The sequence below is a fragment of the Leopardus geoffroyi genome, chromosome B1, assembly GCF_018350155.1.
Source record: "Leopardus geoffroyi isolate Oge1 chromosome B1, O.geoffroyi_Oge1_pat1.0, whole genome shotgun sequence".
Taxonomy (NCBI): Eukaryota; Metazoa; Chordata; class Mammalia; order Carnivora; family Felidae; genus Leopardus; species Leopardus geoffroyi.
Window position 1 is genome coordinate 180,233,961 of NC_059327.1, and position 17,838 is coordinate 180,251,798.

Sequence of the window (17,838 nt, forward strand, 5' to 3'; positions counted from 1 at the left end):
CCAGTCAGAATTATCACTATTATTATGTCTGACAATTACCATGTAATCACAGACCATTAGCATTGGAATTCATTTTGTCTAACTTGCTGTCTTATGAATGAGTTCCTTTAATAATGCTTTGAGAAGTTAACCATGCAACCTAAGTTTCAACATCTTTAGTGATACAGATTTCAGAACACAGACTATTCTATGAAGCAGATTTTATTAACATTTCATAAGGCAATAAATTTCACCTTTATGGAAGCAATTTTCTCCTATTTAAGTCTACTGGCATTCTTTCTGCCCTCAATAATCACAAGATTGAGTTCAACCTTTGGTGTCTCTTTTGCATTAAAGTCCTCCAAATATCTCAGATGGTGGTCCTTTCCTCAACCTATCTTCCTTAGAGCACCAAGCATTTTCTTGGATTCACCTTTTTTTTTTTTTAATTTTATACAGAAAGGGAATGCGAGCAAGGGAGAGGGCAGAGGGGGAGAGAAAGAGAGAGAGAGAGAGAGGAAGAGAATCTTAAGTAGGCTCCACTCTTAGGAGCCTCACGCAGGGCTCCCCCCTATGACCCTGAGATCATGACTTGAGCCGAAACCAAGAGTTGGACGCTCAACTGACTGAGGCACCCAGGCACCTTGGATTCATCAATTTTTAAAAGCACAATTCTCAGAACCATTTTCAAGACAAAGCTCCAGAAAGAAAAATAAGTCAACACATATTATCTCTAAAGATTCTATCCCTGATATCACTGGCTGTTGTATTTTAAAGATGAGGAAACTGTGTCTTGGGGAAATGAAATATAGTTTACTGGTGAATCTAGAACAAAACTCTAATTTCTAAAATTCCCAGTCTTCCATGTTCTGTAAAAAGTTGGAAGTTACTTTTAAAATGAGCTAGCCAAATTCCACATTTTAGTGAAATACATGAGGTCTTGAGATGTTAAGTGATTAATCCAAGTATCCTGCATTTTACTCTCCTCTTTCTAAGATACTAAAAGACAGAGTGAAAGATATTAAATCGGGTATGTTGCAAATAGAACACATCTGCAATAGCAGTGAGAAACAAAGCAGATAGAGGTCATCCGTTCTTGAGAATATTGCTTAAGAACCTTACATATAATCAAATAACTGAAGGATATTGCTTTCAGAATTGAATCTAAGAAAAGCAGAATGAGGGACATATATTCACACAAGTGACAAAGCAACATTTAGTATTAAAGAGAAAGAATTTATGTAGGCATTGGAGCTTTCAAGAATATAAAGTCAAACATTACAATTACCATACGGAAAATGTTCATTAAGATTATATAGGTTCATAATATATGAAGCACATTTGAAAATGGAAATCTTGGGTAGGGTCAGGGAAAAGCCATGTGGCATAAGAAAGTATTCCCTGCCAGCAAATTAATTAAATTTCCAGGTTCTAGAAAAGGCCATATATTCTATGTAGGCACTCATTGAAAGTCAGATGTGCAGGGCCTCTGAGAGAGTGCCATAATCTATTCATAAATAGAACTCACCAAGGGACATTGACAGCAATTTGGCATTAAGGAACACTTCACATAAATGAAATTTTACTTTGCTGTAACTTTTATTAGGGAAAGTCCATATCTGACAGAGAATCCTTTAAATAACTTTCAATCTTATTTTTTTCTACTTTGACCTCTGTGTAAGATATTATTACATGTTAGCACATATTATTAGTCATTAAAGTCAATAATTTCATCGAGAAAAATGGGTTTTGTTTTGTCTTGATTTTATTTTGTTTGTCTTTTACTTCCACTGATCCGCTGATATTATTATCCACTTAAGGATATTCTTTTTTAGTGCCAAATTTGTTAGAATGGTGAATGGGCTTTTAGGGAAAGATCCATCTCAGGCATCAACCAAACCAAAATAGGTATTCAATTAAAAATAAAACGTTAAGATGGAAAATTCTCTTACCTTCACCAAATGTTATTTTTTACATATTAATTCATTTCTTTATCTTTTTGCAGCCCTTTTATACACGGTGATATTTATGTTATTTTTTACTGTACAATATAGTATCCAAACCGGACCTTTACTAATGTAAAAATTCAAATCAAAGCCTTATGCAGTTTTAAACCTCCTGTTTTTCTCCTGAAGGTATTCAAATGGATTTTCTAAATTCTTCCAATCGACCAAATATGAGAATATAAACTGTGGGAACCCATCCTGCATTCCTTCTTTTATAAAAGAGCATTTGTGCAGTAAATGAATGCTAAAAGGATTTACAACCAAACGGCACAGGGCAATTACAAAACTTGGGCTGTAACCTAGCAAATAATATATACAGACACACTATACATGTGGGCATTATGATGGAGGGTCTGTCTGAATTTACGTCTTGGAAGTACTTTCATTTGGAAAAGGAACCGAACTTATTATGTGTTTTCCCAAGGAGGAAACCCAGGATAAATGGATTCAAGTTACAGGAAGACAGATTTTGGCTCGATATAAGAAGAAAGTCAAGAATTAAAGAGGTACCAAAACAGAGTGGGCTACCTCTGGATTTTGTGTCGCCGAAATTATTCAAGCAGAGATGAGTCTTTCTTGTAATGGTGTTATGGGAGGCATGCATGATTTAAGTCTAGATTGGTTGACCATAATCTCTCTCAAAATTCCATGACTAATTTAACAAACACTGATTGTGTGTTGGGCACTCCACGAAAGAAATAGAAAGAAAGAAAGAAAGAAAGAAAGAACAAAAGAAAGAGAAAAAAAAGTGGGAGGGAGAAAGAATGAAGGAACAAAGGAAGGAAGGAAATTATGCCTATATTCAAAGAGCTAATATATTGATTAATTCTAGAGTTATCTTGACAGATAGTATGGTGAGGAGGGATATTTCGATTTGTATTCTAATTTTCCATCAAGCCTTGGCTCAAGTGTATTCTCCAGGCACAATCTTTTTAGTTCTAAATACTCCAAGTTAATGCTTAAACCCTTATCTTGCTCTCAAAAGCACTATTCCCACAGAAAAAGTCCTAGAAATATACAGTGTTCACAAATCAACATGTCTTAACTTGTTCTTTTTCTTTCCAGCACTTTTACCTCAAAGGATTTTCTAAGAATAAAGGAAACACAAATTCATAAATAAAGTTATTTTTTCTTCCTGCATTGATTTTGTTTTCCCTCCAAGTTTTATTTCATATATTTTTTTAAAGTCCTCTCAATGTCTGTGGTTTTCAACGATATGTTTCCTTCAATTTTTTATTGCTTTTCCATTTTTTTTTTCATTTTTCCAGAATCTTTTGGTTTCTTTTTTCTCAAAAAAGTTGGTTTTTTTTTTTCCCCCTTTTTGGTTAATCCTGTTAATCTCATCTATATTTTAATCTCCACTTTTTCTTTTCTTTTCTTTTCTTTTCTTTTCTTTTCTTTTCTTTCCTTTTCTTTTCTTTTCCTTTCTTTTCTTGTAAACTGATAAAACTCTTTCCTATATGGTGTACATTTCCTTTATTTCCTATAATGTAAAAAAGAATTTCTCTGGTTAGTTTTCCGCAAAACCTTAGAATATGTTACTTGAATGTTCTTCTTTCTATATGAGATACAAGTATACCTGCACTTCTTTTCTTAACATTAGAATTGGGAAGTTTTATAAAATTTAAATTAGCCTTTTTCTGCATGTGTAATTGTTTTACAATTATTTAGTTCTTAATTATAGGTCCCATATTTAGAAGAAAACAATGAATGATTTTGTATGCTATATTACTCATATATTGAGTAACCTGTGAAGTTAGTAATGGTCAAGAAGCAAACACTAAGGGGAACAAAAAAAAAGTGGAGGGAAGTATGGATGTGGGGAAGGGTCCATATGCAGGTTAAAAAAAAAAATAGATGACTGTTTTGTAAACATTCACTCATTTGCCCGATATATTTTGGGTATCAAACACTGGGACATAGAAGAATTCTTGAAACATAAGATGAAATCATTGTCCTCCAATAACTCAGAGTTGAGCATAACTCAGAGTCCCAATTTTGCTTAGGAAGAATCAGGAGAAATTACAGAAGGCAAATCCCTCTTTAGTCAATTCTGAGCGACCAGTGACCGTGCCACCTTAGATTTCTCCAAGTCTCATTTTTTTTTTTCCCACTGAATTTGGATGATGATAATAATGTCTAAATCTATGCTCGTTTGTATTAAGAAAATGGAGATTAAGCTCATTAATGTGGTTCCTGACACCTATTAAACTCTCATTACATGTCTGCTATTATTGTTGGAGCTTTCCAAACAAAGCTGAGCTTGAAGGGCCCTCCAGATGGAGAGACCCAGTTATGTGAAGGCTGGTGGACATGAGAGGTAACACCCATGTGCAGAAGTAAGATCACAAAAGACAACCAATGATTTCAGAGTTTTGTCAGATAAGAGGCCGTATGTTCCTGAATGAAGATTAATGGTTCAGCCTTCAATGACTAATGGTTGCATCGGCGAAAATGCATGTAAATCAAAATGGTTTACTCTGTTTACTGACACAAACAAGTCTTAACTATGCTACCACTTTAAAGAATATCACAAATAATGCTGCCACCCACATACACACCTATAGACACACTTACTGTTTTAAAGCGTCTGCCAATAATTTTCCTACCCTCGGGGTAGTGTTCTAGTCACATCCCCATAGAGTCAGGGTGTAATGCAGAACCTGACACATCCTCAAAACAAGCCCCTGCAGGAGCTAGAAGGACCAGTTCTTCCAGTGAAAAAGGAAATCAAGAAGGTGGGTGTTTTCCTGTGATGACTAAGGGTTTATGTTTTATAGGTTATGACTCTGCTGGAGTTTGAGCCCTAAGGGACCTAGCTCCTTTCAAAATGTAGCAGCCTGAACAGAGGCGATCTTGGGACTGGTGAAGGAAACAGTCCCCTTCAGCTCCCTCAAATGCCACCAGCTGAGTTGACCAAAAAAAAAAAAAAAAAAAAAAAAAAAAGGTCTGCGGAAAGCAATGAGAATACATTTGGCTCTCATATCTGAATACCAAAGCTCTGTGGGTCATTTAGATTTGTTTGAACTGGTTTATACCTAATTTTCTAGAACCAAGTGAGTAAGCATAATTAATGTGCGTACAATTTGTGCCATGCTTTTGAAAATCCAAATGTGAAAATAATTGAATTATGATTAAAAATTCGCCAAAACATTCTCATTGTATAGTATAGTTTTCAGAGGTACGCTATATATATGTGTGTGTGTGTGTATATGTATATATATTGTATATGTGTGTATATATATATATATATATATATATGTGTGTGTGTGTATATATATATATTGTCCGTGTAAGGCTGAAAGTGGCATAAACATACAAGTTCCATTTCTTTCCTACATAACGAGCTGAGGAACCCGCATCACACGTTTTTCCAACAATTGTATCATTAATTCTTCCGTAGTCTTTTCATTAAAAAACAAAACAAAACAAAACAAAACCTCTAACTGCGCCGGGAATTCTGAAATGCATAGCATGCCGAAATGTGTAAATACAGAGTTAGGTCGAACAACTCTCCCACATCAGGAGACTCTGTGTGGTGTATACTTGCGTCTTCTAAATGTAAAAGAGAGACACTATGAATGGAGAACGCAGAGAGGGGCAGCTTCACTGCTTCATGAGAACCGCCATACCTGTTGCTTAATGGAGAGGCCTTAACAGCACTCTTCTTCCATGCGTCTTGCCATGAGGAAAGGGGAGGAAGGGAAAGGTAGTGATGGCAGCAACACCTGGGGAAGGGAGATGGGGAAATATGTAAAGGGAAAATCAGCAGTCCCTACACAATGGTGTCCATCCATAGACCTGGCCAATAAAACAATTTCCAAAAACTCTGATTTTGTTTCCTTTCTTTCCTTTCTTAAAATCTAGACAAATTTCAAGAATCACTCGTGCAAATTAGGTATACTGAACGTTGTCAATGGGCACATTCTTACGACCAAAATCTTCCAAGTCTAGGGACACGGGGAGCTACTACACATAATAGTACTATCTTATTCTCGCTTTGATATTTGGGTATAGATTTTCTTTACACCAGGTTTAAGAAAAAAAAACTATATAAGATAAACAGTATCAAACATATACGTATTTTTCCAACACACAGTAGGGTCATTATCATCTCCTCATTCTGCCTCTACCCAATTGCTCCATAACTGGCTCCCAACCAACTTTCTTTCTTACATTCTCCTAAGGGGATGTAGTTCTGATATCAAAACAACTTCAACTTGTTAAGTTAATAAAAAAGAATTTAATAAAAATGAATTAAACTTAGAATTCCTATGCACCGCAAGAGGTGTAACTAATAAAACTTATAAAAAAAGGCTTACGTTCTAATTATATGTTGTAGACATGATTTAATCTTGATCATATGTACATTTTGAAAAGTAAATATATGAGTTATATAAAAAGAAGTAAAATGGAAATGTTTAAAAACAGTTGATAATGGTAAACAAGTTGGATTTTAATAGTGATTGTTTTCATATACCAATATATGAGATCATACCACACCTGAAAACCAAACACTGCTACCCGATTTTGTTCTTCGTATTTGTTTTTAATCTTTAGTTTTGTTGGTTTGTATTTAGATACACACCACGTATGAAAAGTAATTGTTTTACGCTATTTAGAGACATTTTTATACAAAGTGGAAATAAACTTGTAAAAAGATATGCACAGTTTTATGAAGAAAATAAGGCGTATTCCACTGTGGTGGGGTTGTTGATAATGGAGGAAGCTGTGCATGTGTGGAAGGGGGGTGGTATCTGGGAAATCTCTGTACCTTTTTCTCAGTTTTGTTGCGAATCAAGGCTCCTCTAAAATTTGAATTCCAAATTAAAAAAAATAGTAAAACAGAAAAGAAAAATATTATAGAAAATTAAAAATAGGAGGGAATTAATTTTTCTTTGTCAAAAAAAAAAATTGACTCCTCACCCCAATACGTTTCTTAGTGTATTATGGACGGGTTGGGACATTCTTGAATTTTTGTTTAAAGACAGGGATTTTCATGAATACATGTCTGCACTCTGAATGTGATTCTATCCTTTAATCCTGACATTTAGGAATGCAGCTATCACAAAGATCTGAGGGGTTAGAAGCATGATAATCCTTTTGGTTTTATCTTAATCTTGTTTAGACAGGGTGTCTCCAAATTTTCCAATTTCTCAATTCCTCTGATTCTTGACACACTGCTTACTATTAACCATCATCTCTTTTTAAAGTAACATGACCCACCTAATGATTAGGCAACAGTATTAGTCAGCCCTTGAATTGAGAAATTTAGAAACTAATTGGTTATCATAAGAGATTAGCATCAAAGAATTCTGAAGGCATATGCAGTCTAGACCTGTTGAAATAAAAAAAAAAAAAGAAGAAAAGAAAACCTCAAAGTAGACAATTTAATTTGTATCTGATAGGTTTAAACATATTTTTATAGCTTTGTTTTTTCTCATAATCTTCAAATTTTGTATTTAATTTTAAAAATATTGTTATTTCACATAATATTTTAAACCTTAAATTCCCTCTTAAAATTAAAACCTACATATTCCAGTAATATCAAAGTAAGGAAAAAAAATAAACCTAATTATTGCTATATTTAAATATTCCTGAAAGAGTATTTTGGAATCATCATTTTGTCTTTGGAAGAACCAAATGTGGGAATTTCGCAAGCCAGAAGAAAAAGGACCCACATGCTCTTAATTTGTTATAAGGTTCTTGCATGCAGCATAAAGTACAGAATTTTTTTTTTGCGGCTTCCTAATACCCTAAGGATTTTGTATATAGTAAATTCTTCCTTAGACCTTGGGAAGGATAGTTATTATGATGTAATAGATTCGAAAATTAGCACTATACTGTGGAAGATACAAAAATAGCCAAAGATATACTTAGGAGAAATTTTGGAAAATAAATACACACACATAAAACACAAAATAACACTAATAGTACAACTTTTCAAGACGTAACAAGTAATATAAAATGATTTTATAAATAGCTGAGTTTATAAATAACTGTAACCACATAGAATAGTAACTGAAAAGGTTAAACTGGAATTTTAAAGAGTCATGAATTCGTGGACTGGAGAAGGGAACATTATGGATTAAATAATGCAAAATTAAGAGCTATTTTTTCTTTATATGTAAGAGGTAGAAGCCAGGGGAATAAAATGATCTCTGGCGCTAAGAGGGTATTTGGTAGGAATCTGCTTATGGACAACGATAGAAGCTAGATTTTCACCTGAATAAAAAAACGAAAATAAAAAGTGGACAGAGAGATAACGTGTAATTACTATTGAGCAGAATTGACATTAGAGGGTTTTAATGAGACTGCTTTTCCTAAAGGACAGGGATTCTCTGTCACATACATGGAACAACAATGACATCAGAGAGAATACCATGGGTCGGCCCATTGTAAAGTCAGCCTCTCCTAATTTCTATTTTTGGAAAAATATATAATCAAGGTAGAAATACTGATAGTAAGATACACACACTCATGGGCGTGTGACTGAGTGAAGGAAGCACAGAGAGCACGATGTTGAACTGTCACACAGAAGAATAAGGCACAAGTCTTGGTTCATACACATAAGGATTCCAGTCTTTAGGTGGGGATCAAAACTAAGGGTCAAACTTTGTAGCGCTTGGAAGTTACAAGAGAAGAGGTGAGGGGAGCAAACTTTGACAAGACAGATGCTGAGCTTCTTCTCAAAGACTGAGTAGGATAAGGGTAAAGGATAGAAGAAAGAAGCAGTTTGCAGGAAGGAAAGCCGATGCAACCAAAGGCATTATGTGGAAAGGAGGGTGTTGAGTGCTGGCAGGTCTGAAGTGACTCCAACCAGAATACACAGTGCAATGGAAGGACGAGTAGATGACACCTTGATGGGGGCGCCTGGGTGGCTCAGTCGGTTAAGTGTCTGACTCTTGAATTCAGATCAGGTCATAATCTCCTGGTTAGTGAGTTTGAGCCCCAAGCTGGGCTCTTCACTGGCCGTGCAGAGTCTGCTTGGAATTCTCTCTCTCCCTCTCTTTCTGCCCCTCCCGTCTCTCTCTCTCTCTCTCTCTCTCTCTCTCTCTCTCTTTCTCAAAATAAACTAATAAACTAAGAAGAAGAAGAAGAAGAAGAAGAAGAAGAAGAAGAAGACACCTTGATATGTTGAAGATATGCATCTATCAATATAAGATTGATTTGGCCCGTGAGACTGCTGTTCTCTACTTAATGTTTTAAGCTTTTCTCAAAACCCCAGTGTGTCTGGTACAAGGACATATGAGAAAACACTATTTACCACACTGGGTAAACATTCCTGATAACGCTATTGCTTTCCTTATCCTCTTTGTAAGGTCTATCTTAAAAACAATTTTTTTTCTAACAATTAGAAAACATATTTCAGCTCTGGGTCTAACTCTAAAACTTCCCCACAGTCTCGCACATTCCTACCCAAAGTCTCTACTGAAGATGAGCAGTCTAGTGTATTACACTGTGGAAACCATGCTCTGGGCAACGAGATGGTTCTGATTTTCTTTCATCCTCCTTCTTGCTGATAGAGGCTAAATAATGATCAAAAAGGGTATTTTAATAAATATAATGTTAGTGTCCGTAGTGTATATGGGCAGGGCTGGCATGTGGACAGGCCAGCCCGGTTGTATGTGCTCACTTTGGCATGACAGGATTAAGATCTCCCACTCGGGCAATGGAGAGAGGTGGAACCTGAAAACTTTTGCAGAAGGAACACTACCTGTTCTTGTAGCATTCGTAATATGGTGCTATTGCAGGGGTGTCTGGGTGGCTCAGTCAGTTAAGCATCCAACTCTTGATATTGGATCTCAGGGTTTGTGGGTTTGAGCCCCATGTACAGCTCTGCTCTGACATCATGGAGCGTGCTTAGGATTCTCTCTCTCTCTCTCTCTCTTCCCCTCCTCCGTTCACTCACTCTCTCTCTTTCAAAATAAATACATTAAAAAAAAAGCGTGCTTTGCAAACATGACATCATCCAATGAACTCCTTGCAAAATGCATCTTATTTTGTACTTATTTTATAAGTCCATTATTTATTATGTATATCTTATACATATAAACCTTGAATGAGGTTATTAGTCAAACTTAACTACTGAGAGCACAAGGAAGGAAAAGCCAGAAAATGCAAAGGGGGAAATAGTATTGTGTAGGCAGCACCTGATGTTTTATTTTAATCAGTAAAAATCATAACTGATTTAAGATAAAAGAATAGCTGTTAATCTTTTATTCAGCTCTTATTAGTAAGTGTTAAGAATGGGTTTCTAGACTCCTGTGTTATATTTTGTACTCCTAAGATTTAAAAGCATAGCTTGCATAGCTTAAGGGCAATATAAATCAGCTAAGTAAAAATGTTTGCTATTACCAGAATCCAGCTTTGGTAAATGACTGTACAATGAAGAAATTAGGAAATAGTATAAAAAGCATTTAAGTGTAAACCTCAGCTACTAATACTGAATTGCATTTTAAATGAGTTTGATATATACGCATTCAAAATAAGGTGTATTAATGCTAGCATATGATGTTTAAATTTCTTTAACTCTAAAGCAAAAACATGAAATATCCTTTTGCTCTTTAACTAATATCTCTTTACTGAAGATGCTCATTAATTTTATTTTATATTACACACTCTTTCCTAAACATTTAGTCTCATAGTGACAATGGGAGTTTTGCCATATACAGATCTGGAGTTATGATACATTTTTTGACAATTTTATTAAAATTTCAAAATTTAGTTGCATTAAAATATTATATAAAGCTTCTAGCAAATCTATGATATTTTGCTTATTTTCAAATTCCTAATGTTTTACAAATCTGCTTTCCCTATAAATTTCACCATCTATAGCTATGATAGTATTACCCACTTGGGTGCTTGGGTGGCTTGGTCAGTTGGGAGTCCGACTCTTGGTTTTGGCTCAGATCATGAAATCTCATGGTCATGGGATCGAACACCACCACTCATCGGTCATTGGGCTCTGTGGTGAGAGTGGAGTCAACTTGGGATTCTGTCTCCCTTTCTCTCCACTCCTCTCCCCCACCCATGCGCTCTCTCGTTCTCTCTCAAAATAACAAAATAAACATTAAAAAATAGTATGGGCCCCTCTGCCCATTATGCAAACCAGCAGTCTAACTGTTAATTGTTGATTAATGCACTGAATAATGTTCATTTACAATATTAAATTTAATTAATACATGATTTCACTCAATTGATATAATTAATATTTGAAGTTTACTTTAAAATGTAAAAATATTTTAAGTCAGCCAGAGAAGGACAGATATCATGTTTTCACTCATATGTGGCTCTTAAGAAACTTAACAGAAGACCATGGGGGAAGGGAAGGGAAAAAAATTTTACAGAGAGGGAGGGAGGCAAACCACAAGAGGCTCTTAAATACAGAGAACAAACTGAGAGTGGATGGGGATGTGGGGAGAGGGGAAAGTGGGTGATGGGCATTGACGAGGACACTTGTTGGGATGAGCACCGGGTGTTGCATGTAAGCCAGTTTGACAACAAATTATATTAAAAAGAAATCAAGAAATCAAAATAAAATGTGAAAATACATTTTATTTTTGTAATTATTTTTAACGTTTATTTACTTTTAGGAGAGAGGGAAAGACAGAGACAGGTTGACAGAGCATGAGTGGGGGAGGGGCAGGAAGAGAGCGGGCGACCCAGAATCCTAACAGGCTCCAGGCTCTGAGCTGTCAGCACAGAGCCCGACGCTAGACTCCAACTCACAAACCACAAGATCATGACCTGAGATGAAGTCAGATGCTTAAAGGACTGAGCCACCCAGGAGCCCCTGTAAAATTGCATTATAATGTGGATTTTGCTCATTCTTTTCCTAACTTATAATTGTTTGAGTCAGCTTGTAAAATTATAGAAAGCCTAAGTCCTCACGTAAGACATTAATCATTTCTGCAAATGAATGTTGTTATATCAATTTGATAATTCAATTTTGCTCATCAAATATTTAATGAGTGTTCAATCTGTGCTAGTTACTGATTCAGTCAGAGGAACTTAAACATTTGGGTTTCAGGACTTCTCTAAACTCTTGAAAGCTGTAGAGGATCCAAAATGCTTTTGTTTTTATGTGGAATATATCATCATTGATTTTCATCATATTCAAAACTTAAACTAAGACACTTGAAAAATAATCAGTTGTAAACATCTTTGAAAATAGCCACAACAGGTTCATTTCATGGTGACATAAAATATTTTTATGACAAATTATTACCATATTTTTTTCAAACCAAAAAAATCACCCATGATGATTTTGTTATGGGATATATGTTTGGGATATATGTTCATATGGATGTGTGACACACAAAATGCTAAGGACAAGAGCATCAGCAAGGCCTCACAGAAGAGGTCATAACTGCAGTGGGCTTTGAAGAAAAAATTGGTCAGCAGGGGAGGGATGCAGAAGAAAGAGGTTAAGACCATTTCAGTAAAAAAAAAAAGGGGGGGGGTGGGCACGATGAGACACAACAGGTTGTAATAATTAGAAAGAACATGGTGCTTTTGTTTGACAGATTGTCTTCAAACTCTATCTCAGCCACTCATGACTCAGTCAGTCATGGCTGCATGACTTTGAGCAAATCACCTAAGATCTGTGAGCCACAATTTGCTCTCCTGTGAACAAATAAAATCTACAAATTAAGAATTTATAGCTATAATAGTATGACCCACTTGGGGCATCTGAGTGACTCAGTCAGTTGGGTGCCCAACTCTTGATGTCGGCTCAGGTCATTATCTCACAACTCGTGGGTTCAAGAGCCATGTCAGCTTGTGCTGCTGGTGTGGAGCCTACTTGGGATTCTCTCTCTCCCTCTCTCTCTCTGCCCCTCCCCTGTTTGCCTCTCTCTGTCTCTCAAAATAAAGAAACAGTAAAAAAAAAAATGTCCCAAGGATTAAGTGAGATGAAATATGTAAAGTATGTCCACGTGTGACAGTTAATTATCACATTCAGTAACATACCAATTTTGGTCACAAACACAAATGGAAGGATAATGAACTGGTTACCATGCTAAGACTATAGAGTGAGGTGAGGGAGAGAGGATAGAAGTTATAAACAAGAGTCGAAGGGGCAGTAATGAAGTAGAATTGTTACACAAGCTCAAGGTGAATATGAGTGATTAAAAAAACAGAGATACAGGGGCATCTGGGTGGCTCAGTCCATTAAGTGTCCAACGTTGGCTAGGTTATGATCTCAAAGTTCATGAGTTTGAGCCCCACGTAAGGCTCACTGCTGTCAGTATGGAGGTTACTTCGGATGCTCTGTCCCTCTCTCTCTCTACCTCTCTACCTCTCTCTCTCTCTCAAAAATGAATATTTAAAAAACATAAAAAAATTTAAAAAAATGCAATAGTATAAGTAGAACTACCTTGGAAAATTCAAAGAGAATCACTTCTCATGCAGACCTTAGTTAGCAAACCCATCGATCTTGATTTCCACCCAGTGTCATCCTATCTTCGCTCAGGGGGTGGAAAGTAAATCAAACTGCCATTTTAGAAAAAAAAAAAAAAAAAAAAAAACACAACAACAACAACAACATATTACAGGATCTTCATAAATATAGAATGAAATGTGTCAAGAATAACATAGATGGTGGAAAATTTACTTAAGACAGAAATTTAACCAGTCTCTTCCGTGGCATATAGGGGCCTCCTTGATCTGAACCTTATAGTTAGTTGTCTTTGAAGTCAGATTTCAATTATATTTTAGTAGTAAATGAATGAATGAATATATAAATAAATATATAGTCAATCCCATATGGGAAATGTATGAATAATTTGAACTAGCAATTGTGATGTTCTTAACCTGTAGCTGATAATTAGTAGATTCATAAAGTCCACTAGTCAATGTCAATTTATCTAGAAAATACTTTTATTGAGAGAATGGCATGCAAAGAATATTATAATTTTTCCCTATGTTAGGTGTGTACCATCCAGAAGCTATCTTTGATGTTCAAGGTCCTTGAAATAGACTGCTAAAAAGAATAATATCTCAACTACAAAAGTAAATATTTCTGTTTATATGTCTTAGTTCTATCAACCAGGACACAGGAGAAAAATATACATTGAAATACAGCATTTACTCTTCACCATGTCCCAGGTTTAGACCTTTATGAAACATGATAAATATCTCATTTCATGTATAATCATTAACTGTAGTACACACTATTGATCAATGTGGATTTTAAGTAAGAATGTTTGTAAGACTCTACAAAGACTTTATGATTAGCCTGTCCCTCTTCTGATGTGGTATGTTTTACACCAATCATTTTGACTAATTTCTCCACCACCGTAGTTCGACACAGACTGTTATCAGAAGAACAAGCAAAGAAAATAAAGCATAAGAACCAAGGTAACAATGGAAATCATGGGTGGACCTTGGCTGACGGAAGACTGATTTACTCTTTAATTAATTCAGCATATATTTACTGAAACTCTACTCTATGCCAGACACTGCCTTAGTAGCTGGAGATATAATAAACATGAAAACATGGTCTTTGTCTTCATGTAGCATGAAGTCTAGAAGGTAAGATATTAAATAAATAAATGAATGAATGAATAAATACTTCTACTCTGTACACATACACATAATTCTAGAGTTTATTTTCAAGAGAATTTTCTCGTGAAAAATTACATATCATAAAAATCAAACCGTGCTCTTTATAACCTCTCAAATCCTGACTGTAAATATAGACATAGCAAAACTCCATGTCTGAATGGGCAGGTAACTAACTCCACCTAGCTCTAATCATCTCGGACTTACAAATGACCGTCCTAACAGCTGAAATTAAATAATTAGATGATAATTTTTACTTCCATTTTTCTGGTCCCCATTTGCATGCCTGTATGGGAGGGGTTGATGTAAACAACCTTCAGTGATAACTGAAGGATAAAATCTCCTTACTCAAACCATCCTTCCCCACAACATGATTTGCTTATAGTTTCCTCATTGAAATATTTCTTTTTTTTACAACTTTTTTTGCTACTTCTCTCCTTTTAGTACCAACTACCATATTCTAACTTTGCCAAGTCAAACAACAGTTGTCAATTCGGAGTGAATTTAGCCACATAAATGTAATAATCTACTAACAATTGGCAACATGTTTTTGGTCAAAAATGCTTCAGTCTTGAATAAAATTAGCAGAAGCTATGCAAAGCCATTTTGAGTTTACTAATACGAAAAAGAAAAAAAATGGATGATTTCCTTTGTAACGTTGAAATAACTCCACTCTGTACTGTTATTTATAATTTTAAACCTCAAGGAACGATTATTTATAGATATGGAAGGAAAATGGAAGGAAAATAAAACAGTCTGTTCACCCTATCCTTTATTTGAAATACTTGCACACTGCTCTTAATGTATTTTAATTTATTTTTAAAACGTAAGTTGTTCTTTGACTATAAAACATTTCAGATGCTTAGAAAAAAAAATGGGTATTATTTTCTTCTCAACACATTCATGTACAACCAAAAAGATAAGAAGCATGCTCTAAGTTAGTATTCACTTAACACACAAAACCCCTTTTTTAATACTGTCATTTAAATTACATGAACAAAAATGTCAACTTTGGGCAATGCTATTCCCTCAAAGCATATATTTTATTTCATTATATATGTATGAATTCATAATGTTTTATTCCAAGCCTACAAAAACATGGTATACTCCTGAGGAATCTGACAGATGATAAAACTGCGTGAGTAGTACACGTGCACATGTTTTCATACTTCTGCAAATTTGCTGATTTCCTTTTATTTCAATCAGCTCTCTGGGTTGGTTGACTAGCATCGAATTTAATAAACAGCATATGGGTCTGCTAATATCTGTGAAGAAGCTGCTTTTTGACTACCACCCCCAACATATATGTTCTTTTATATTTCAGTTAAGTAATACACTTCCTGGATGGGAAGGGGACTTGAAAATAAGCCATACGCCACATGGATTTTCTTGTAAAAACAATAACTATATCTATTTTAAGAATATTGCATAAGGAGAAACTAAATATTTGTCTCGGTATATTCTATTTGTATGAAAAGCACAAAATATTCTTTTGTATTTAGCTGTTGTTGTTGTTTTCTATTTATAAAAAGATAATTTCATAAACTCTTCTACTGTGTGGCTAAAGCTTTTGGAGTCTTTCAAATATTCTGCTAACATTTCCGTTAACGGGGGTTTATTATAAAAAGAATCCTGAAATCCCCTTTTTCAAAGTAAAAATTTTATGGGCCAAATACACTAAATTTCTCAAGAGAGTTTCAATCAAAATCAATTCAGAAAATGTGATGATAGAAACTTTTTTTACGTTTATGATATATATATATATATATATATATATATATATATATATATCTCCTCTTTGAAATGTGGACCAAAACATTTAAAGTAATTCCTAGGAAATGAAGAAAGTTAAAGATATTTCACTATGACAAATGTACTTCCAGGACATTCGTTATGGCCCTGAGTTCCTCTGCCTACAGGCCGATATTCCTCATTCTGGGGTGACCAGTGGTCTCAAATTCTAGGCTTGTGTTCATCAACCTTGGTCTGTTTTCCCTCTAACATAAATCCAATGAACTTCCTACTCTTAACTGACCCTCCTATTCCTTGCCAATAAACGAAACAGGTAAGGGAATAGCATACGTCAAAAGAGATAAACACATGAATGCATTCCAAACTAAACGCACATCCTAAATTTCCTACATCAAATTTAGATTTGCAACGTCAGGTCGTGCAAACTTAGAAATGCTGAAGGCATACCTCTACAGCGGTTCCTGCTTTTGAGATTTCAAATTACAACGGCGTCCCATTTTTACAAGGCATTGCTAGAATATTCTCCACTGTGTATCTTCGATGTCTTTATAGAGACAGTCATGTTCCAACAAGTCATAAATTTAATAAATCACCAGATACATAACTTTCATTCTCACATTTACATTACCAAGTATTTTATGGAGCAATTTTCTTAGCCATAGCAGTGAGACTGTTCAATAATATAAATAAATAAATACTATTTCAACATAAAACCCTTAACTCTGAAAGAAAATCACTCTGCTGAGTCTCACAAGAATACAATTCACTATTAAAGAGAACCCGGTTACCGGTCGGGTCTATCTTGCATTGCCTCCATGAAGGTATATTACTAGTGGTAACAGAAGGACTTTCTTATAACAAGCATTACAGAAGCAGGGGGCAGTTATGGCCATGTGCTACTGCAGAAAGAGCACGAAGGGTTTCACAGGCCACCATGCTGAGGTTGCTATTGTGGATAACTGGTACATTTACATCAGATTATCCTACATTTCCAACAGAAACTCGAAATACCAACTCCGGCAGTTTTGGTCTCACGCACGGTTTCTTGTTGAGACCTGTTGCTGGATATGAGTAGTTCCAGGCCTAAGTGTTCCCGAGGATTTTTAGGCTGATATTAAAAAACAAAACCTCTCGCAAGGAGAACCGAGCCTTTAGGCGTCAAGGATATTTTGAAATGAGGAAACATTGGAGCAATCCTGTGAAATAACCTTGAGGCGATATTTGAGAATGCTCTAAATTACCATACAGCTGTTTTAACTTAATCACTACAGTCCAAAAATCTGTATAGTGAAAAGATAGAAATACACCTTATTCTCGAGGGAGGAAAAGCAGTAGAAGGCATTAGAAAACTCTAGGCATAAGTTAGCCTTATGGTCTTTGGGTTGCTCTCTTATTTAAAGAATTATATTGAATTCCAGGTTGGTGTGATAAAGAATGAGAGAAGATTATCCAAAATTACAGAAACATGTGCAACCAGTTTTCTATTTGCAATTTAATAAAATTTACTTTACTAAAGAACATATTACTCATTTTA

The 17,838-nt window shown here is 35.2% G+C and overlaps 1 protein-coding gene across 9 annotated transcripts in view; it reads right to left on the reverse strand.

Annotated features, from left to right (window-relative positions):
- PCDH7 (protocadherin 7) overlaps positions 1-17,838 on the reverse strand; it is a 427,585-nt gene that overhangs the window by 199,700 nt on the left and 210,047 nt on the right. For 2 of the 9 annotated variants that reach the window (XM_045474310.1, XM_045474309.1), the window contains exon 4: positions 5,618-5,713. The exons of the other annotated variants lie outside the window; for them this stretch is intronic. In XM_045474310.1, the coding sequence (XP_045330266.1) occupies positions 5,625-5,713 (89 nt within the window). In that variant the 3' untranslated portion in view covers positions 5,618-5,624. The remainder of the gene's footprint in view (positions 1-5,617; positions 5,714-17,838) is intronic. 9 annotated transcript variants of the gene reach the window in all.